Source organism: Babylonia areolata, chromosome 24 (genome assembly GCF_041734735.1).
Source record: "Babylonia areolata isolate BAREFJ2019XMU chromosome 24, ASM4173473v1, whole genome shotgun sequence".
Classification (NCBI taxonomy): Eukaryota; Metazoa; Mollusca; class Gastropoda; order Neogastropoda; family Buccinidae; genus Babylonia; species Babylonia areolata.
Genome location: NC_134899.1, coordinates 30,267,596 through 30,291,620, shown reverse-complemented (window position 1 = coordinate 30,291,620; position 24,025 = coordinate 30,267,596). Strand labels below are relative to the sequence as shown.

The 24,025-nt window shown below is 40.6% G+C and overlaps 1 protein-coding gene across 1 annotated transcript in view; it reads right to left on the bottom strand.

The window, feature by feature from the left end:
• LOC143299014 (rho GTPase-activating protein 26-like) overlaps positions 1-24,025 on the bottom strand; it is a 65,349-nt gene that overhangs the window by 3,471 nt on the left and 37,853 nt on the right. The window contains exons 12-26 of the mRNA XM_076612087.1: positions 23,623-23,660; positions 22,801-22,857; positions 21,750-21,828; positions 20,861-20,900; positions 19,473-19,535; positions 18,923-18,997; positions 17,367-17,454; positions 15,653-15,711; positions 14,803-14,908; positions 13,708-13,867; positions 12,477-12,780; positions 10,562-10,750; positions 6,372-6,413; positions 2,298-2,352; positions 209-256 (exon numbers count right to left, since the gene is read on the bottom strand). Coding sequence (XP_076468202.1) covers positions 209-256; positions 2,298-2,352; positions 6,372-6,413; positions 10,562-10,750; positions 12,477-12,780; positions 13,708-13,867; positions 14,803-14,908; positions 15,653-15,711; positions 17,367-17,454; positions 18,923-18,997; positions 19,473-19,535; positions 20,861-20,900; positions 21,750-21,828; positions 22,801-22,857; positions 23,623-23,660 — 1,403 coding nt within the window. The remainder of the gene's footprint in view (positions 1-208; positions 257-2,297; positions 2,353-6,371; positions 6,414-10,561; positions 10,751-12,476; positions 12,781-13,707; positions 13,868-14,802; positions 14,909-15,652; positions 15,712-17,366; positions 17,455-18,922; positions 18,998-19,472; positions 19,536-20,860; positions 20,901-21,749; positions 21,829-22,800; positions 22,858-23,622; positions 23,661-24,025) is intronic.

Below are 24,025 nucleotides of genomic sequence, written 5' to 3'. Positions count from 1 at the left end.
CCTGATGAATAAACCTTGGTTGGGGGAACGCGGGAGGAGACTGGGAGTTATTACTTTCCTAGGGACACTAAATCTTGAATGCGCGGAGACAAATCAAAGTGCTTTCAGTTTCACGCCGGTCATTCACACGCATGAAAAACTCAAAACAAAAGAAGCAACACGAGCTGAACCCAGAAAAGCACACAGCAAAGACTGTGCGATGACTTACATGCTGGCCCCACTGCAGTCATTGGAGCTTCTCTTCTTCACACTGCCACTATTCCATCATCGCCACCGCAGACACACAGGGGGGACAAAAAAGAAACGGCAACAAAGCCTGGCAGGTTAGTAAGCTCAGGTCTGGTCAGTGCAACACACACACACACACACAAAGACACACACACAAAACACATACACACACACAACTTCCCCCTCCCTTGCTTCTTCTCACCCCTCTTTATATTTAGCTAGAATTCGCTTTGTTTTATCATCTCTCCCTCAGCTTCTTTTCTTTTCTTCTTGTTTACTGTTTTCATATATATATACACATATATCAACTGCTGTAAGTACGAGTGGGCTTTTACGTGCATGACCGTTTTTACTCCGCCATGTAGGCATTCCATGCATGCTCGTAAGTTTACTGTTTTCATAACCCACTGAAGAAAGGATTAGGAGACAATGTTTTCTCTGCCAATGGCCTGTACAAACCAGTTTCGGAAGGAAATCCACATTGCTACTCCACATCTACTAAGCAGATGGCTGACCATCAGCATAACCCAACATGATTACTCAAGTCTTGAGTGCATGGATATATATTTGTGTATCTATCAGAGTGGATTTTTCTTACTTACGTTGCCATGGGTTTTTTTTTCAAAGCGCCAAGTGAATACTGCACAACAGACCTTGGTTTATTGTCTCATCCTTATGATTAGACTCTCAGTAAGATTTTTGCAGTCAAACTCAGGAGAAAGGGTGAGACCAGGAACCAATCCCTGATCCTAATGATCACTGTATTCGCAGATAAGAGCCTTCACCATTCTGCTACCTTTCTCCCATAAACCATGGACCACCTCTGAAGTTAGTGGTTTGGTTCAATCAGGCTGTTTTTCCCTACAGCAGCTCAAGCCATCTTTCTGTATTTTTATCATTAACATTTGCATTTTCCTTCTTTTTTCCTGACAAAGAAAACAAAAGGCTCTATCAAATTACCCTAACAGAAAATTAAAACTAAAACTTTGCAAACTGATTCTGTGGTGAATATCAATACAATATATCAGAATACATGCCATGAAAAAACTTAAAATGTCATTTTATCAGTGCAGCTGCACATTAGAAGTGCTGCATATTGGCATTCACATGCAAGATTAGAAATGGGCAACATGTTAAGATAAAAGACAATTTTAACAAGTACACATGGCAGCAATGCTGGTTAATTAAAAAAACACAACCAAAAACACCACCATCCATTCTGTCATAAAGTGAAGTCAACAATGCATGCAGTGCTTTGTGAAATCCAAGACCAAGGTTGTCCTGAATAACCAGTTTCATAGATCTCTTTCATTTGTTGTTCTTAGACCTGACCAACTTTGCTATGGAAAAAAAAACAAAGCACAAAAAACAATAAAACTACCTAAAAAAACACAAAAAAAAAACACACAAAACAAAAAAAAACACCAAACAAACACACAAAAAACACCACATGACTGTCTAATGAATGAAACCTTCCTAAACCAAATTACATACAACAGTTAAAAAAAAAAAGAAAAAAAAAGAAAGAAAAAAAGATACCAACAAACATAACTTTTAATGCAATACACCATCTCACTTATAATAATAATAATAATAATAATGGTACTTATATAGCGCTGAATCTTGTGCATAGACAAATCTAAGCGCTTAAGAATATACTTGCATACTTGCCCTAAAACATACTCCAAACCCAACCCAAAAGTCAAGTGTGCGTCATCATGCATGATTACTACCTTCTGTTTTAGCGGGACATGAGATGAGAACTTGGTTAAGTGTGATTTTCAATGCCCCCCCCCCCGCCCCCCCCCCCCAACACACACACATGTTGCACATACAAACACATCACACACATTCCCTCACAGATACATCCCCCACACAAACACTACACAAGCGCACCCTCACACATATACATCACCCCATCCCCATCACACACACATTACATATATATATATATGTATATATGTATGTATGTATGTATGTATGTATGTATACATATACACACACGCATACTCCACCCCAGCCCCATACACACACACACACACACTCTCACACTGCTGATCAACACTTACAACGCTGGAGTGTTAGAGTCCCCTGAGCCTGCTAAGTTCATATTGAACCGGTTGGCTGGAAAAGATGAAGAAAAGAATCAATCAATAAAAACTGGAGGAAAAAAAAAACAGTTGAAGAAAAAACAACAGGTAACCAAAAATCAAAAACTTGATGGACACAATTCATTAATCCCTTCTTTTTTTTTTCATCTGCATTTCTTGTGCTGTGTTAGAAGGAAAGCTTGTACCTGAGCTTGAGTCTACCTTCTGTGTGTGACTATGTTCTGATGTCAACATTGTTCACTCTTGTATGTGTGCACTGTAAGATTTACATTGCTCCTGCTGTGTGAATGTGGTCTTGCTTTTATTCTTCTTTTGTGTGTTGTGTGTGTGTGTGTGTGTGTGTGTGTGTGTGTGTGTGTGTGTGTGTGTGTATTATATATATTATTTTTTTCTATAACACACCCTGAACAACCATAGCAACAACAGCAAAATCTATAACACAAAATGACAGGAAATCAACACACAATCTTTTTTACTTCTCCTCAGAGTTTAAGAAACCATAAACCAACAAAGCATAACAAAATGTATTAGGCTACCAATCTAAAAAAAGGTATGCACACACACAAAGAAAACAGGATTTTGAAAATGAATAAATAAATACACAAATAAATTACAAACAGCCAGAATAATATATAGATAAACAAAGAAGAGCCAAAATGCACATTCTCACTTCCAGGCATCAAAACCTGAACAAAAATGAAAGTATAGCGTCAATTTTTTTTCTTCTTCTTTGTGTGTGTGTGTTGGGGGGGTGGGGGGGGGGGGGGGTGGTGGGGTGGGGGAGGGGGGTGGGGTGGGGGGGGACTTTGTGTGCATGTTCAGGTTGTTGTGTTGTGTTTTGGTTTTTGTGACTTCTGCTTACTTGCAGTCAGAAGAAACGGGAGGTAGAATAAAAGAAACGGCAGAAAGACAGCTGAAAACTGACAGAACAACTGAACATACACCATCCATATGATAACAGTCATCAGCAAGTCTATACTGGTGTTGTAACAGAAAGAAGAAGTAAAAGTTTCTTTCTTTTTTTTTCAGTTTTCAAGGTGTCAAAAGTGTGCAGACTGATCCACATATGCAACACCACATCTGCTCTTTGAAAATAAAAAGATAATAAACAAGAGCAGATGCCTGACCTGTGCTTAAAACCGACATACTGTAGGTCAGGCCTTGACAGCCTACCCAAGGTTTGTATAAGACATTAACATAAAATGAAAGCAGAATAAATAAACAATATGAACAAACAAGTAAACACATCAAAATATAATAATAACTATGATATAAAAAAATTTTAAAAGATAATTATGATAATGAAAAATACACAGAAGGCAAATAATAGAAATAAAATGATAAAAACAAGCCATGTTCCAAGAACTTGTGCATATCCACAAATGTGCCACACACACACACACACACATAACAAGAGGAAGAAAAGAAAGGAAATCTCTTCTCTCTTTTTTTCCCCCTCAATGAATCTTATAAGTATAATGCATAAATTCCACATCCACAAACCAAGCAGGTATGACTTATGAACAGAAAAAACATAACATTTACAAAATTGTAAAGAATGTTTCTAAACATACAATCAAAAGGGCACCGCATTGTGATGACCCTTGAATGTCACTGAGGGAACAGCTCAGTGTGTCCATCATCTGATGTATCACCCCCCACCCCGAAAAAATCAAAAAGAAAAAAGAAAAAAAAGAAGAACCATCAGAAAAAAAACATGTTCAGTTGCGGTTAGTGTCAGAGTCAGGTTTTGTAAATGCTGCTGCAGACCTATAAATGTCTCTATCACAGCACAGATAAGGTGAATAATTTTTCATATCTACAGATCAAATAATGTTTGATATCTACAGATCACCCACATGATCACAAAGTTTTCCAGTAACATTTTCAGTCTGTCTTCCTGTCTGTTTATCTATGTTCTTATGATTTTTCTTTCTCCTGATTTTTTTCTATTTTTCATGTTTTCTTTTCCTTTCTCATATCAATTTGGCTGCATATTGGACCTTGTGCATTTTTGACCAAACTCTACCCTAGCAAGGAGCAATTTATCTTATTTTATTTTCTAGTTTTCTTTGCTTTACATGACAACTGCTTTGCAATATGTTGACCTGTAAAAATGAAATAATATATAGAGAGATAGAGATAGAGACAGACTCATGTCCAGCAATATATACTTTTGACAGTGAACAACATGTTTCGTTTCAGCATCCTGCAGTTTTTTCCTTTGAGTGAGTGTGCAAGGTTACTAAGGAACAAATAATGACATTCATCACTTATTTCCTGTACGTCAGATTGCCGTATCAATGATTTCCTCTCCAAGAATAGATGCTGCAGCTGCACCAAACTATGTACACAGTATATATTAATTTTGTATCTGCAAATCTCTGAGTAATAATGTTGAAAAAAAAGTGTGTGCCTTTTGTTTAGAATGATGAAAATCACAGCAGAAGGAGAAAGTTTTATCAAATAATGTTTCCTCTTCTGTCTTTCTTTCTTTAAAAACAACAACAAAAAACAACAACAAAAAAACAAAAAACAAAAAAACAACAACATAATTTCACGTGCAATCTTCTTTGAATAAAAAAAACAAAAAACAAAAAAAGTTTTTAAAATGTCAGCATGAGAGCAACTATTATTTTGAAATTTTTCAGGCCAAAAAACGCCATAGAATTTTCAGAAGCTGGGGATATTGTTATCCCCACAAAGGATTTTAATTGACAGCTTCATATCAGTAAACACACATCAAGAAAACACCTTCAGTCCAGTAATCGAAAGCAGGATATGCTTTTTGGTTTATAAAAAGCAACAACAACAAAAAAGTAAAATATCATCACCCTACACAGCACCCACCATACGTAACAGTACCTAAATAATGCACATACCATATCACAATATTTAAACCCAATATCGCAACCCTTAAAATCATATCACAATACTTAGACCCACTCCCAATATAACAGTACTTAAAACTATATTACAACACTTTAAAACCACCCCCACCAGTTAAAACCAGTCACGTACATTCAACCATACAAAAAGTGTACATTTCAAAATACTAAATTTACACAATTACACATCCACCCATCCCCATTTTAAGCAATACAGTAACACCTTCACACATCCCTGTTATCAGCCAAAAATGGCCTGAACGACTCCAACCTAAACAATACAATACAAAAATGTTAATCAATGGCACTCAAGAGAAACGAGTATGTGTGCACATACAAACCCATACATCAGCGACAGATATGCATAATAAATCACAACAGATCGCTTCATGCTTGACAGTCAAAACAAGCACTCATGTCACTCTCAGGTCCCACGACACAACAACGCAACTAAGCGACTGCCAAGTTTAGTACCAGGAGTTTCTACCTCACAGTGCAAAAGGAGAAGAGGAAGGGGAGAGGATCTGAAAAAAGACAGGAAGAGGAGGAGGAGGGAAAGAAAAAAAGAGAGAGAGGGGGAAGAAACAGGCAGCATGCAGAAAGACAGACAGAGAGAGAGAGAGAGAGAGAGAGAGAGAGGAACGACAAAGAGGCAGACACAGAGAGAAACACACAGGGAAATCAAGAACATCAATCAGTTAATCACAGATGAGACCAGACCGAACAAAGAATCTAGACAGTCAGTGATAGACAGAACTAACATCATGTCACAAGCAGAACACCCCACTCTCCCCCTCTCAACCCCCCCCCCCAACCCCCTACCCAGTCCCCCACTGCCACCACCCCCTCCAATTCACTTCAAGACAGCAAGCCAAAACTATTCCAGTGCACTTCATTCAAGACACGAAGCATGGCATCATTCACCAGGGGTTCACATTCCCAGGGACACGGAACGACCAAACGATGCACTCCCCTTCTCTCAATCACCCTGGGCTAAGATTCCATCAAAACACACAGAACAAAATATTGTTAAAAACAAAACAAAATAACCCAATCAATCAAACAAACAAACAAAAACCTACATAAATCCACCCAGCATGCAGTCACACACCAATAAAGGCAGAGTTCAAAAAACAAAACGTACAAAGCTGAACCGATGAATCCAACAGTAGCCATGTGGGCAAACCTTGAAAGGAAAACACATCAACACACCTAAAAGCAACAATTAAAAAAAAAAACACGAAAAAAAGAAAAACAAAAAACAACAACCCCAAACTAAAAAAACAAAAACATCAATGAAAAAAAACAAAACACAACCCACTGATACTCTTGACAGAGTTTATGATGACAGCTGTGCAAGTGTGCAAGACGGGAATGACAACTTTATTCAACATCACTCTCTCTCTCTCTCTCTCTCTCTCTCCACAAACACACACATAAGCTGGGAAGGTGTTGGTGCACCATTAAAAAAAAAAAAAAAAAAAAAAATCCTTTACAAAAACCTGAGCTATTCAAAACTATGTTAAAAAATGAAAAGAAAACTTGACAGTTTGCCTTATAAAATGTTCACTGATTTGATAAGATTCTTTTATCATAAGGCTTTAAAGAGTCCGTGTTATATTTCTCTTCTTTATCTTTCAAGCAAAAAGCAACAAAAAACAATAACAAAACAACAACAACAACAAAAATCAACACAAACGAATCATTTTGTTAAAGTTGATACATCTATATACCTCAATATATATATAGATAGATAGATAGATAGATAGTCTATAAAAACAACACGTTCATTCATCATTCTTGGTTATTCACCTTCTTCTGTATCATTGTTAGTTATGTATATGCATTGTTATTACACCATTACTGTGTTTTTGGTCTTTTTATCCCTCGATACTTGCCATCACCTACGACAAAGGTGGTACTATCCCACTTCAATAAATCATGCAACCTTGCTCACTCCACCGCGAGCTTTGTCCATGACACCAATAGGAAAGACATCCAAACTACACAAAGACTCCATACTAACTCCTGTCAACCTGTACAGTCAATGTCTGTGAATCAGGGTAAAATGAATGTTCTGAATGTAAAGGTTGGCAGTCAAATCTATGATGTAAACCAACACATGCTTTAACATCACCCCCTGCACTCCAACCTCCCCCCCCCCCCCTCCCCCCAAAAAATCACACTGTGTATGTGTGTGCATGTATGCATGTTAAGAGAGAGAAAGAGAGAGAGAGAGAGAGAGAGAGAGAGAGAGAGAGAGCATGTGCGTGTGTTAGCATGTGTGCATCCATCTGTGTGTGAGCATGAGCAAATATAATGAAGTACGGTGCATGTGTGTGTGAAATTCTCACCTTCATAAATTTAGACAATCATCCCTGTGTATATATTTTTTTTCTCAGTCCAAAAACAACTACAAAAAACAAAACAAAACAAAGAATAAAAATAAATTAAACTGTGCGGACAGTTGCTTCTCAAATGCACCCCCTTTGTTATCTCTCCGTGTGTGCAACAACAACAAATACTGTCAATACTACTTCCAGTGCTACCACTGATAATAATAATAATGTACCATCTATACACATGAATCAATAAATCCCTATCCCTCATCCTGAAAGAGTGGCCCAGATAACCAGACCGGTTTACCTTCTTGCAAATAATGACAATAATAATAATAACAACAACACACAAGGGTGGTCCCAAAAACGAGACTAGTTTTCCTTCTTATGAATAATAATAATGGTCATAATGATAGTAGTAATAGTAGTAGAAACAACAACAACAATCACACAAAAAGAAAGTAGCTTGACACACACCACCAATCAGATTATAAATTTTTTTTTTAAATCCAAAAAACCAAAACCTTCCCCCTTCAGCCCCAAATCGGTATTCCCACAAAGCAGGCTGGTAAATAACAATCGCAACAATAGTAAGCTTCCAACAAGAAATCCTTCTCCCTAAGCCCAAACTGGTGGTCCCGCTAATCAGACTGGTTTACCTTATTGTCAATACCCATAATACTAATGATAATGATGATGATGACAACAATGATGATTACAATAATAACAACAACCAGGACAACAGGAACAATGAGAAGAATGACAAAAAATAGCAATGATGATAATAATAATGACCATGACAATAAGTAATGGCAAAAATGCAAAGTAACAACATCATGAATAGTGATCTTCAAACAATAAATTCCTTCTCCCTCAGTTTCCGTTTCAAGCAGGTTTCAAAGCATGCTGACTGATCCATACATGCTACACCACATCTGATTAAAAGAAAAAAAAGAAGAAGACAGGATCAGATGCCTAATCTTCACATAAACCCAACCCTGTGTTTAGGCCTTGAGAGCCCATCCCAGGTTTGTGTAAAGTATTAACATAAAATGAAACAAAATAAACAGCAATGGTCCCACAAAGCAGTCCAGTTTTACCTTCCTGTGACAAAGGCAGCCTGGCAATTTCAGGATACTGACGTTCCACTAGTCAAAGACACACACACACACAGAGAAACGAAACCTGAGTGCTCAGCTAGCTCACTCTCTTCATGAACTATAAACCTTCAGCATCGCTGGCACCCCAACCATACTATGGAGTATTGATGGTATGGATTTGCTTGTTAAGTGTGTGTGTGTGTGTGTGTGTGTGTGTGTGTGTGTGTGTGTGTTTACAGGCATGCAAGTGTGCATGGATGCCTGTATGTATGGTTGTGTGTGTGTTTGTGTGTGTTTGCGCGTGCTTGTGTGTGTGTGAACATGAGAGCACGCAAGCAAGTGTGCAAGCATGTGCAATGCATGTGCATGTACATGAGTGATCGAGACCAAGGTAAGACTAGCCAGACGCAGTGAGTGGAAAACCTACACAGCAAGGAGAAAAACAAATATAGTATATAGTATGTCGCTTATTGCCCAGCCATCTGCACAAAGGCACTGTTTCAGGGGCTGCACAACTGTCAGTTCCTAAAATCAGTCAGAGAGAAATCCAAAACAACATTCAAAGTTCAATCACAACAACATCGGAAAGAGCAATTCACCCCACATCTTGCTCAGTCTCGGTCCATGTATAACTTATATCAAGTTAAAAAAAACAAATAAAATGAAAATAACTTTAAAAGACCAATTCACTCGCATCTGGCTCAGTCCACATTAAATTCAGGTCAAAATAAAGACACTGATTTCCTTTAGGAATAGACGGAGTATTGTGGGGGTGGGGGTGGGAGGTGGGGTTGGGGGCGCCGGGGGAGGGTGTTGACATCCAAAATAGGCTGAGAGAGTGAGCACTTGAAACCGATGTTCAGCCACACAACATACTGAATTCAGTCAGCCTGCAAGCACCGTACTGCCCTGACGTGAAGAGAAAAATCCCATTCCACATCTTTGGTTGCTGGGTGTTTTTTTTCTTGTTTTTTTTTCTTTTTCATAACTGACTCTCTGTTGTTTTGTTGATAATGCCATTGTATATACCTGTTTTCAAGACTGTGGTGTTCTTGAAGAAATAATTAACCCCTGGACAACTGAACCTTGGTGAAATGATTTTGTGGTGGCATGAATTTCAAGAGTTATTGGTGTTTGTGTACTTATCAAAGTTTGTGTTACGTTTTGTGTTATTGGTGTTTGTGTACTTATCAATGTTTGTGTAACGTTTTGTGTACTTATCGATGGTGTAACTGGTTTTACTGAACAAAAGCAATGTAATCCAAAGACAGAGTCCAAACACAGAATGGTGACTGAACTTTAAGCTCTCTTATCTCAGTGATGTGACAGCCATTCACTGACAAGCATACTTGTAAACAGCAGTCAAAGGGTTAAAAAAAAGAAAGTAAAACAACACCAAAAAAGACACACTACGGGAATGCAACACAATCAGCAAACAATAACCTCTTATTCTGAAACCATACACACTTATATCACAGATTTTATCTTTGACCTCATAGGTCCTATCTGAACCGATGAAACTTTACACCACCCAGGTGACTCCCCCCTTTTTTTTCTTTCCAAGGAAAACATCATCACATTCAACACTGATAAAAACATTCAAAACTAAATTCTTGAGAATTCCAATGCAACTAACCACAAACACATACACACACATCTATCATCTAACAAAGCAAATCAAATCATGTTGTTTATAGTCCAGCCGACCTCTACGGCCATATCAGATCTGATGTCATCTAACAAAGGAGAAAAAAAGATAAACAAAAACAAAAAAACAACAATCCACACAAATGAACACAAAACAACTTGATAAAACAACAAAAACAACAACAAACAAACAAACACATACAAACAGAATTAACAAGCAAGCAAAGAAAAAAACCCAGTGCTCTTACTCAGAGCGCTGACGTTCCCATACACCGGCATGTCGTAAGAGGGGCGGCGAGCCTTGTCGGGAGTGGCGGCCCCTGCCCCGTAGGAGGAGGAGGTTGAGGAGGGGGTGGAGGGGCCGGTGCGGGGGGAGAATCCCGGCTTGGACGACGAGGAGTTGAGGGACTCTGTGCTGCTGCTGGTGCTGTCCACACCTGGTCAAACAGGCACACAGCATCACATTATGTCAGGTGAGGTGAGGTCAGGTGAGGTCAGGTCAGGTAAAGTCAAATCATGCCAGGTCAAGTCAAGTGTTAAAGGTTAAAATGGTTACAGGTCCCATAGCCTTTCCTTTTAGGAAGAAGGTGGCAGAATGGTTAAGATGCTCAGCTGCCAATACAGAGATTCCGAGAGGGTGTGGGTTCGAATCCCGCTCTCGCCCTTTCTCCCAAGTTTGACTGGAAAATCAAACTGAACATCTAGTCTTTTGGATGAGACAATAAACCGAAGTCCCGTGTGCAGTAGACACTTGGCGCAGTGAAAAAGAGCCCATGGCAACGAGAGTGTTGCCTTCTGGCAAAATTATGTAAGAAGAAATCCACTCTGATAGGTACACAAATATAATAATAAGCATGCACTCAAGGCCTGACAAGTGCGCTTGGTTATGCTGCTGTTAGGCATCTGCCTAGCAGGTGTGGTGTAGCGTATATGGATTTGTCCAAAACGCAGTGACGCCTCCTTGAGAAACAGAAACTGAAACTGAAGCTTCACAAACATCGGGGCTGTAAAATTCATGTACAATGTTTCCGTAGGGCTTGGCATAGGAAGATGGGGCATCTCCAGCCACCATTTGAACACTCTCCATCCAAAGCCAGGTACCCATTCACACCTGGGTGGAGTGGCGGGAAGCCGGAGTAAAGTGCCTTCCCCGAGGACACACCATGCTGAAACAGAGCCCCGAACCCGGTTCACTGGTGAACACTGGATCAGTTCAACGCCTAATCGACTCCGCCATGACACCTCAAGGTACTTTATTACCTCACATGAGCAACCCTTATCACTGGTGAACACTGGATCAGTTCAACGCCTAATCGACTCCGCCATGACACCTCAAGGTACTTTATTACCTCACATGAACAACCCTTATCACTGGTGAACACTGGATCAGTTCAACGCCTAATCGACTCCGCCATGACACATCAAGGTACTTTATTACCTCACATGAACAACCCTTATCACTGGTGAACACTGGATCAGTTCAACGCCTAATCGACACCGCCATGACACATCAAGGTACTTTATTACCTCACATGAGCAACCCTTATCACTGGTGAACACTGGATCAGTTCAACGCCTAATCGACTCCGCCATGACACCTCAAGCTACTCATTACCTCACATGAACAACCCTTATCACTGGTGAACACTGGATCAGTTCAACGCCTAATCGACATCGCCATGACAACTCAAGGTACTTTATTACCTCACCGGGCAATTTACACTGTTGCCTCATAACAACACACATAGATATCAATAACATACAGCAACTGTCACATTTCTCATTTACATGAATGAAAGTAAAATGAAATGTAACATTCAAAAAGTATACATCACAGCTAACAAATCAGTTGCTCTTATTTTTTTTTTTTTTTTTGTTCGAGTCAGATGGTGACCACAGACACACATACACATCCAGACATGGAAAACTGAGACAGGGTGACTATGCAGACTCAACTCTGTTCACACTCACACACACACAAACACATACACACACAACACATACACAAACACATAAACACACACACACATGCACAATACACAACACACACACACACAACACATAGACAAACACATACACGCACACAAACAACACAACACACAATGCACACACAACACACACACACACACACACAACAAAACACACACACAAAAGGAAACACACCCCCTGTGGCGGGGCTGAAGGCCTGCTTGGCCCGAGAGATGCGGGAGGAGGGGTGCACGGGGGCCTGGTTTGCATAGATCCTGGACGTGGGGCCCCAGGGGGAGGAGGAGGAGGTGGTGGCCCCCTCCCTCACCCCCACTTCCCCGCCACCACTGGGCACTGGAGGAGCTGGCGACTTTGTGTGGTTTCCCAGGTTGCCAGGGCGGGTGAGGGCAGAGTTGAAGGGAATGTCAGAGTTCTGATTGGCTCCCCCGCTGGGCTTGATCTCACCGATGTCGACCTCGTCCGGAAGTGTCTTGAAGATCTGAGAAGAAAATGGAATGAAACCTACAAGAAAAGTTTTCATTTTTACTCCATGAGGGTTGTGGATTAAGTGGAGCTGATTTTACGCATCCAGCCCTCAAATAACACAGACTGTGAAGACTCTGAGCATAGACTGTCATGCACTGTCGTGTTGTTCTTCACCAGTGTGTAGGCATTGACATATGCATGCACATATGTACAAGTAAGTTCACACATTTACATGCATATGCACACACACACACACACACACACACACACTGCCATTCTTCTTGTCTAAAAATTACTTTTGGTGGGAATGCGTTAACACATGAACGAACAAAAACAGACAGACATACCTACACGCACAAACACAGATGCACTCACATCCACACCTGGGCGACACTCTCAACCCAAAAATTTACATACCCAATCATCACCCTCCATACAGATACCCATATAAATATATTCACACACACCTACAATACCTGAGTGCTGCTCTCCATTCCCTTCTAGAACCCCCACCTCTCACCTGTTGCCCCACCCCCACCACCACCCCTCCAGCATCTCCCAGATATTGTGTTACCTTTTGTCACAATGAGTTTATCTGTGTGAAAGTCTGGCTTCCCTCCCATGAGAGAGAGAGCGACTCACCACAGTGCAGTGCCACCCACATCTTTTTTTTTTTTTTTTTTTAACCTGCCTGCAAGAGTATAAGTTTTATTGTCACCCTCGAAAATCGAGTATGGCTGCCTACATGGTGGGGTAAAAAATGGTCATACACATAAAAGCCTACTTGTGTACAAACGAGTGAACGTGGGAGTTGCAGCCCACGAAGAAAAAGAAGTTTTGCTGTCATGGCAGATTTTCCTACAAGAAGTCTGCCACGGACAACCCTTTTCGTTCCTGTGGGTTCTCTAACGTAGTGTGTTAATGTCGTCCCCGCACACACCTTTTCGTAGTTGTTGATGAGCAGCTCCACGATGATGTTGTTGAACTTGATGTCCATGATGGCCGCCATGGTCTCCTCCTCAGGACGCATCAGGCACGGCCCGAAGCACACGCCTATGTTACCCACCGTCATCTTGTTCTCCTCGTTGTTCTCAGACACCCTGCAACAACACACACACACACACAAAGCCAACTGAATTAATCCTCTGAAAAAAATTACAGCCAAGGCTGGCGAAATTTGTTTATGAATTTTTTTTTTTTTCTTAATATGCTCATGTCTGTGTTTAACTGTGTCTTATAAACCTTAAGGTTTTATGACAATAAAAAATATATTCTATTCACACCACACCACCCCCAACCCACCATTTTGTCATTATGTACCGTAATTTTCAGCCCCATAAGGGTGACACAGCATGTAAAATCGCTCCCCCTGAATTCAATGAAAAAATGTTATTTCAACACTATAAGATGCGCATATCCGAGAAGCTTTGTCCACTGATAATCCCTAAAAGTCAAAGACATCTGTAATATTTACAGCACAATAGATTAATATTTGTCAACCAAGATGGGCCAAAGGTGTGGTATATATGTATGTATCTATATCAATATCTCTCTCTATATATATGTGCATGCATGCATGAGAGAATGTGTGGATGTGTGCGCACATTCATATGATCAACCTCAAGAAGATTAAACTGTTATATACACTAACACACAAAACATTTGACTATGCATGCAAATTTTACCAATCTTTTGGGCAGATCCCTTCTTGGCTGAAGCAGTTTTTGATAAGGTCCCCCTCTACCAGGTCCATTACTTGAGCACACTGTTCCTTTCTGAGCTGCATGTACTTCTTGTAAAAATATCCATCAAATCCAAGCTCCTTCATCAAGTTGTTGTACCAAGTTTCAAAATGTTGTCCACCCGAAGTTGCTGCTCCACAGCAACATGACTGCTTTCATAACTCCCATTTTCAACACAAAGTGCTTGCTTTGATTGTACTGGCGCTATGATTCAATAAAACAAAACAAAAACTATGCGTATTTTTGGGGGAGTCTATGGAATTTCAATAGTGGTCGCTGTTTTCAGTGCGTACCTTTTCAGATGGCCAATCAGCAAGTCCAGCATTTCAAAGTTGGCCTTGGGCAGCATATGGCAGTACTTGTGAACGTCGATAACCCGTAACGTTTTTGCTGCTCGCTCTGCAAAGCATCAACAGTCACATAAATAATACTGTGACAGCAATGATGATGATCTCCTCTTTCTCATCATTATTTGTTACTAACAGTGATCCTTATATAGTGCCTATCTTCAGTCAGAGACCAAGTTCTAACCACTTTACAAACATGGAATCATTAGTACAACAGGCTGTCTATGTGGGTAGAGCCGACTGACAGCTGCTTTTAGGCGCTCATCATTCACTTCCTGCGTCATTCAGTTGGACTTCACATGGAAACACACACACACACACACACACACACACACACACACACACACACACACACTCACACACACACACATGTATATGAGAGTGGATTCTTCTACACAGTTTTGTCATGGACAACTCTCTTGTTGCCATTCTTCTTTAATGAGCGCTAAGTGCATGCTACATACTGGACCTCAAAGACTAGTGTCCAGACCATAACTGAAGGGTCTTGTGAGAGTGGAAGAATGTTTTTGCAAGTGCGGGATTCCATCACCGTCAAAATCTCTTGTTTTCTAGGCAGACACATTACCAATAGGCCATCACTCCACAACATCACATCACATCACATCACAGACAAAAGCTAGCTTCATTCCAACAGAATGAAGGCATAGCTGATGAATAACATCTACAGGTTCCGCTTCGCATCCTCACTCCCTCCCTTCACCTGTCAAAATCTGGAAGAGCCTCCCATATCCCTACCACCACTCCCCAAGGCAAAAGCACGCCCTCATCCACTTACTGGCAGCTTTGATGAACTCGTCATGCAGCTTGAAGGTCATCAGGGGCTCTGGAAGGTTCCTGGAAGATGAGGAAAAACAATGTGTGTTGAGTTGTGTTGTATTGTGTTGCGTTGTTTTGTGTTGTGTTGTGTTGCATTGTCTTGCGTTGCATTGCATTGCATATTGTATTGCATTGCAATGCCTTGTTTTGTATCGTATTGTTTTGTGTTGTATGGCAATACTTTTTGTCACAACAGATTTCTCTATGTGGAATTCGGGCCACTCTCCCTGGGTAAGGACATGTCATCACAGTGCAATAACACCTTTTTTTTCTTTTTATCTTATTTTTATTTCTAAATATTTGCAAGTGCATGAACTAATTCTGCTTCAGGTATCTGATCACTCTTCTCTGCATAACTAAAACCCCCCCCAAAAAACCCAAAACAACCAACAAACTTTTAAGCATTTCTGCTGTAGACAAAAACAAAAGAAGTAAAGCCTTCATGATTTCAATGCAATACCTACTGATATATATATGTATATATATATATATATATATATATATATATATATATATATATATATATAAGGTAAAAAATAAAAATAAAAAAAAGGAATCAAAATCTAGTCGCCATACATTTAAAGTGCTTGTCCTTATCAGACAAAAATATAAGGTTTTACTTCATGGGTATTACAAAAAGTTTTACATGTGTTAAATCTATCAGTAATCTATAAATGTTCATGCCATTTTTTGCCATCTGCAATCAATTCAACGTTGATGAAAAACAGCAAAAAAGAAAGAGAGCAAGAGAGAGAAGGAGACACACACACACACACACACACACACAGAGGGAGAGAGAGAGATGAAAAGTCCACATTAACACATTTCTGACAAAACAAATTCTGCTGAGAGGCTGGCCCTGGACCAAGCAACTTTGACAGCACGAGTCAGCACGACAGGTAAAACCCTTGCTTTGACAAGAAGTTTAGAGAGTTGAGAGAAGCTTTCCCCTGACACTCCTGCACAGTAAAGTCCTACCTTCTTCCGCTGTCAGAGGCAAAAGCCAATGCCTACAGTAAAAGTCATGACCATCAATTTGTTGGTTGCAGTCCATGGGTGGAATTTTGCAGGACTGACAACTGAATAAATGATGATACGGAACGTAACTTATATAGCACCTATCCTTGGTCAGAGACCATGCTCTAAGCACTTTACAAACATGGTGTCATTTGCACAACAGGCTGCCTACCTGGGTAGAGCCGACTGACAGCTGCCATTGGGCGCTCATCATTCATTTCCTGTGTCATTCTGTCAGGATTAAGTCAAGTACCCATACACATTCAGATATGCAAAATTTTGTGTGTATGACCATTTTGTTTATTTACCCCGCCATGCAGACAACCATACTCCATTTTCGGGGGTGTGCATACTGGGTATGTTCTTGTTTCCATAACCCATCGAACGCTGACATGGATTACAGGATCTTTAATGTGCGTATTTGATCTTCTGCTTGCATATACACACAAAGGAGGCTCAGGCATTAGCAGGTCTGCACGTATGTTGACCTGGGAGATCAGAAAAATCTCCACCCTTTACCCATCAGGTGTAATACCAAGATTTGAACCAGGGACCCTCAGATTGAAAGTCCAGCGCTTTAACCACTCGGCTACTGCACCCATCAATTTGTCGGTGATGGTCAGAAATGTGTTAACGAGGACGCTGAAAGAACCAACCTGAGGTAGTTCTTGATGGCACTGGTGATGGTTTTTGTCTCCCACACTGCCGGGTCATCGTAGTTCACTTTGTCCGCTTTCTTCGGGTCTGGTCAACACAAAAACTGGGTTTTTAATAATAACAATAATGATAATAACACTGTTCATTTGCACAGCGCCCTTTTTCTCTGAGAACTCAGGGCCTTTACATGAAAGAAAAAGATACAAATTACATGAACCACTCATGACTACTCTCTCTCTCTCTCTTCCTCTCTCTCCCTCTCCCCCTTTCTTTCAGTCCTCATACATTCAGTTGACAGGCATGGGGCGGTGTTGTAGAGGTAGGAAACCAAAAGTGCTTACAGATAGGTTTTGAAAAGATGAGTTTTTATTGAAGAGTGCAATGCAGAGACTGAGTCAGATGAATGGATATATTGTGGGAGGTTGTTCTGCAAAGAGAAAGTGTCACGATCATCATCATAATAATCATACATAAATTTAGGACAGGAATGTCAGACCCCTGCCGGAGTCTGCACTAGTGGGTCACGGTTAAGTATGTGTAATTAAAATTTAATTTGTATAGTGCCTTTTCATGTAAAACATGCTCATCTGTGCTGAGCAATGTAAAAACTGTGTGTAGAACACTTAAAACGACAACTCACATGCACAGATATTGATCCAAACGCTCAAACATTAATTTATGTTCGTACAAACTAGCAAAATCATTATTACACAGGGCACACTTGTCACACATATCATGCAACACAATACCCAAATGATGCATATGTATATATATCACGGTATTTAACATCAATAACACAATACTTAAAACCAGTCACAATACTTTAAAACATTTAAAACCAGTCCGAAAAAATCACAATGCACACCTCACCAACACAGAAAACAAAAAAAAGTGCACACTCGAACACATTAGGAGCTCTGGGCGATATTATGTTGTTAAATTTGGAGATGCTGTTAGTGGAGCTGTCAGTTATGTACCTTGTGCACAGTTTCGTTTGTTATGTGTAATGTTGTGCTCAGTATGTGTATGTGTGTGTGTGTGGGTGTGTGTGTGTGTGTAGATGTTAAGTGTCAGGTGCACTATCTGCACTTTGAACCAGGAAGTAAGAAGTTACAAAAACATCTCTGTTACTGTTGTAGTTATCGTTGCTGTCGCTGTTGATGTTATCATTATTAGATGAGAATTAAGATAATAATCACAGATGAAGATTCAACAGAATATTGCTTGATTGTTCATAAAAACAACAGGACAAGACTAAGAGTTAGAATGGGAGGTGGGGGTGGGGGGGGAGAGGGGAAATGTGAGGGGGACTGAGTGGGTGGGGGGGGGGGACAAGGAGGAGCAGAGTTAACGACCGCAAGATGCATCCAATTATCTGCTTTTATGGACTTAACAAGCACCGCTGAAATGATTTCAAGCCAGTACATATGCAGCTGCCTATTCTGACAGTCTTTCCTTCAGCACAGTGACAATGGCTTCCCATTCAAGGAAACACAACCATGCCACTTCAGAAAAAACTCAAACTGCACAGAGAAGCAGAAGGAAGACTGCTCACCCAATGCTATTTTCAAAAGGTTGGTGACCTTGGAGTTGACCCCAACCACTCTGTAGAGGCCCTGTTCGTGAAGACCTGCACACAGAACATCAACACACACGTCTTTATTTATATCTTTTAAAGACACTGCACCCCTCATAACTCGAGCATGGATGCGCTAAACTGCAGGGAAAAAGCGAACTAAAAACGTTCATTCACTCACAACAGACAGATGAAGTCAGATGTAACACACACACACAGAGCTAGACACAAATGCTACAAACACACCCACATCCTACACACACACAAACACACACATATACACTACACACATCACATGCAGACACACACAAATGCTAGACACAATGCTACACACCAGTGACTACACACACACACACATAAACAAATGCTACACACACCACATGCCCCCCCCCCCCCCCCCCCCCCGCATCCCCCACACACACACTCACATACATACACTCACGCATACGCCCACGAATACACTTGTAGAGACACACAGAGAAACAGACAAACACACGCACACACATATACACACAACACACATTCTCACCCCTTGATTCTATGGCTGCAATACCCTTCCTCATGAAGTTGAAGCCTATATCGTCCAACAGAGCTGCACAAAACAAGAACCCCAAAAGTATGACATCCACCAACCATAAAAAAAACAAAATTTCAATATCATTCTTGCACAGTCCACAGAACAGTTTTTTTTGTTGTTGTTTCTTTAACCAAAACCTTCCAGACCCCAGAACCTTCATCTGAAGCAAACCAAAAGACTATGCAGGTAATGACAGGATTAGCCCATCCGTTCTGCCTTGATGTGTTGTGCACAGTTTTGCCATGATCCTATGTGTGTGTTGAAAAATCATTGATGTCATCTCTAGCCATCTGCATGCATGTTGTGCGTGCGTGCGTGCCTGCATGTGTGCGCGCACACCAGTGTCTGTGCATGTGTATGCAATCGCGTGTGTACCAAATACATCTACCCATAACATTTTGTTTGCCTACTTGCACTCACATAGACACACACATACACCCATGAACTCAGCACACATACATACACATCCACATCCACACACAGACACACACATATATATAGAGGTGATAAGGTTATTCTGATTCAGATTCTTAGGGGATGCCAAAGTAATTTCATGTGATCTCTTTAAATACTTGAACAAGTACATGTGCCTTGAGAGTTAATATTAAGTCTTTTTAATTCACAGATTTGACTTCACACACACACACACTTTTTTTTCTCTCCCCCCCCCCCCCCCCCCCCCACGCTCCCCCCTCTCTCTCTCTCTCTCACACATCTAGTTCTACACACACTTGAAAGATATTCTTACGCCAACTTTAAGTTAATTTACAGTAAAAATGTTAATTCAACTGTTGCAGTCTGACGTTTTTCTGCCTGATTTCCTTAACCTCTGTTGAGCTGTTTTACAGAGCTTGGTATTTCTATAATGACTTCATCATCACATTTGCTGAATATGTTGTGCAGGTGTATAAGTGTGTAGATGCACATACATGTCTTTAAAATGCATGTTTTCATGTTTTTATTGTAAACATGAGGAACAAGACCACATGTGAATTTCTCTTTGGAGATAATAAAGTTGACTTGACATTCACCCGCTCACTCACACACACACACACACACATTTACACACTGTCATTAATCCATAGCATGCTCCACAGATTCCTATACATTTTCTTTTGTTTTACCGTGCTTTGTTGGTGTTTGCTTCTTGTGCATATCACAACAGTGCATGGACATCAATTTGGAGTACTTCTACAACACAGACACAGACACAGACACACACACACTCTCTCTCTCTCTCTCTCTCACACACACACACACACACACAAACACACATACAATCTTTAAAAATATATTTCATTGAATCAACTTTGAGGATACAAAAGAACATGTATACTTACTATCAGCCTTGTCTGTCTTGATATGTGAAGGGGTATAAATCTGAAAGAAAAAAAAAATATGTCAAGACTTATATAAACAGTTTTCCTCTTCTGGGGCTGTGCTCGTGTGTATGTGTGTGTGTGTGTGTGTGTGTGTGTGTGTGTGCGCGCGCGCTGGGGGGCGGGGGGGGGGGGGGGGGCAGAGGTTGGTGGTGGTGGTGGTGTGGTGTGGTGTGGTGTGTAGTGTGCTGTGTGTGGCGTGGTATGGTGTGGCATGGTGTGCTGTGCTGTGGTGTGCGCGCGCATGCAGGCATGTACAAGGTGTACATATATGTGCTCGCATGCATGCATGCACACAGTGAAATGTGTGTGTGGGGGGGTGTACACATGTGTGCATGCGTGAAGAATGCAAGCATGCAGGCATGTCTTCCTACTGGTGTCTACACCTGTGCCCATGCATAATACACACTTGATGCATGTCACTGAAACAGTACACTGCTAGGTACACTGAGGTCCATTATGCAGGGCAAACTGCCCAGTGGTAACGTGTCTGCTTAGGAAGTGAGTGGGTGTAGGATCGAATCCTACACTTGTCAGACTTCTCTCCCTGTGCTACTTCTTCTACACTCATGGACTGCAACTCCCACGTTCACTTGTATCAACGAGTGGGCTTTTACGATTATGTATGACCGTTTTTACCCCACCCCCCCACCCCCATGTAGGCAGCCATACTCTGCTTTCGGGGGTGTGCATGCTGGGTATGTTCTTGTTTCCATAACCCACCAAACGCTGACATGGATTACAGGATCAATACAATACAATACAATGCAATACAATACAATGCAATACGACACAACACATTACAATGCAACACAACACATCAAAACTCAACGCAACACATGAAACTCACCGGCTCTTTCCCGTCCATAGCATCCAACCACAGTCTCCGGTCATCGTCTGAGAGCGCCTGGAATGTCATGGTGCCTTGCCTGAAACGCACACCCACAGTGTCTTACTTCACAAAACCTGCTTCTTCCGCAATGATACAGGGTTCACAAAAAGTTGGGGAACTCGCACATATTTTCTCCTTGGGGGTGCGGTGAAAAGATGCTGAATTTTCGGCACACAGTGGTGTGTGCTATCAGTGTACCTGCTTTTATGAAATGGGCAGTAACTTTTTGTGAATTCTGTATTTCAACTGAAAATGTCATGCAAAAAAATGCCACCTCCTATAATGACATTAACAATTGGAAAAGAAAAAAAACTGGAAGAGATTTCAGCTGGTGATATATATTTCTTTATTTTTTTCTCTTTTTTTTTTCAAGAAAGACTCAAAAGGAGATGAATTTTGTTTTTTTTCCTCAATTCTCATACTCCCTTTAAACAAATACAACATAATTATCACACACATGCACACACACACACACACACACACACACACACACACATGCACACACACACACACACACAGACTCAATTCATTTACACTTTTTCAGAAAAGAAGCAGCAAATCTTCTAAACGGTTATCAACAGTTGAAAAATGAAATAAAAGACAAATAAATAATCAGACAGATAGATAGACAGATAGATATAGATAGATATAAACTTTCCTATAACATCCACTACATGTAATCATTCAACACTATATACCTTGTCAGTACATCTATGGACCAGCCCTACAACAGCCGAGTGTACACTGTCAAAGCTAACCTTCATATACACATGTCATCAAAAACAGGCTCAATCCCCTAGAGGCTAATGCCAACAAGTTTAAATCACCCAGTGAAAATACAACTGATTGAGAAAACAAAGGTGAATGTGCCAGCTGCAGTACAGAAATATCCAACTGGGTTGACAGGAAGCAAAGCAGCCAAGTGTTTTTTTGAAGAATCAGTTCTCAGGGTACAAACTGTTAATCAGGTGTAAAAAAAAAAAACCAAACCAATCAAGTGATGTCTTACCTCTCGGTGACGGTGATGTCAAAGCAGAAGCGACGTTCTATAGAATCTGTTGCCCTTCTGCAAACCAGCAGAACATGCATACAACATACAACCAACACACACATACATACATACATACATGCATGTAGCCACAAGCATGATCTCACACACATATCCAAAAAAACACACAAACATAACCACACCCACACACAAACACACACCCCCATGATCACACAAATATTTTTTTACACACACACACACACACGCATGCACGACTCACGAATTGTGTAGCACACCAATGGCACGAAATCAATACAGGTAAGATGACCACAACACCATTGTCCACTCAGTGTCTGTGTGTATGTGTGTCTGTACAAGTGTGTGTGCACATGTATGTATGTTGGGGGGACAAGGGTGAGGTTGGAGAAATTTGTGTAATGCATAGCGTTGTTACATCGTTTCAAAACAGCATCACTCGCAAGTTCCTACCTTTGATATTTTCCATATTTCTATGCCGTTTTGAAACAGTATCACTGGTGAGTTTCTATTTTTGATATTTTTCATGCTCCTGTACATTATTCACCTGTCATGTACTGTTACATCATGTTCTGAGCTGCAGCGAAAGCACTACATAAACACTCATTTTTCTTCTTATTGATAATACTATCATAATTATTTATTATCATTATCATTTTCATCATTATCATGACTGCTATTTTTTTTTCTTCTTTTTTATTATCATCATTATCATCTGTCATTCTGATATTAGGTAAGTCTATTGACTACAGCTGTATGGATCAAAGTGGACATGTCCAACAGCACACAGAGCACAATGTCTCTCACCTGACACAGGAAACCAGCGTCAGCAGTTCTGGTTCACTCTGAAAAACACAATCATCAGGAAACTGTGGTCACAATGTTCTGGATGTCAGTGTGTTCCCTATTTCCTTGTGTGTAATTCTGTGGTGGAAACAATCAAGATGTGAACACAGTTTGCTTTCCCTTGAGATTCTGTGTTGGGAACAATCAAGAAATGAACAGTTTGCTTTCGCGTGAGATTCTGTGTTAGGAACAATCAAGAAATGAACACAGTTTGCTTTCTCTAGAAATTCCGTGGTGGAAACAATCAAGATGTGAACACGGTTTGCTTTCCCTTGAGATTCTGTGGTAGAAACAATCAAGAACTGAACGCTGTTTGCAATCCCTACAGATTCTGTGTTGGAAACAACCAAGAAATGAAAACAGT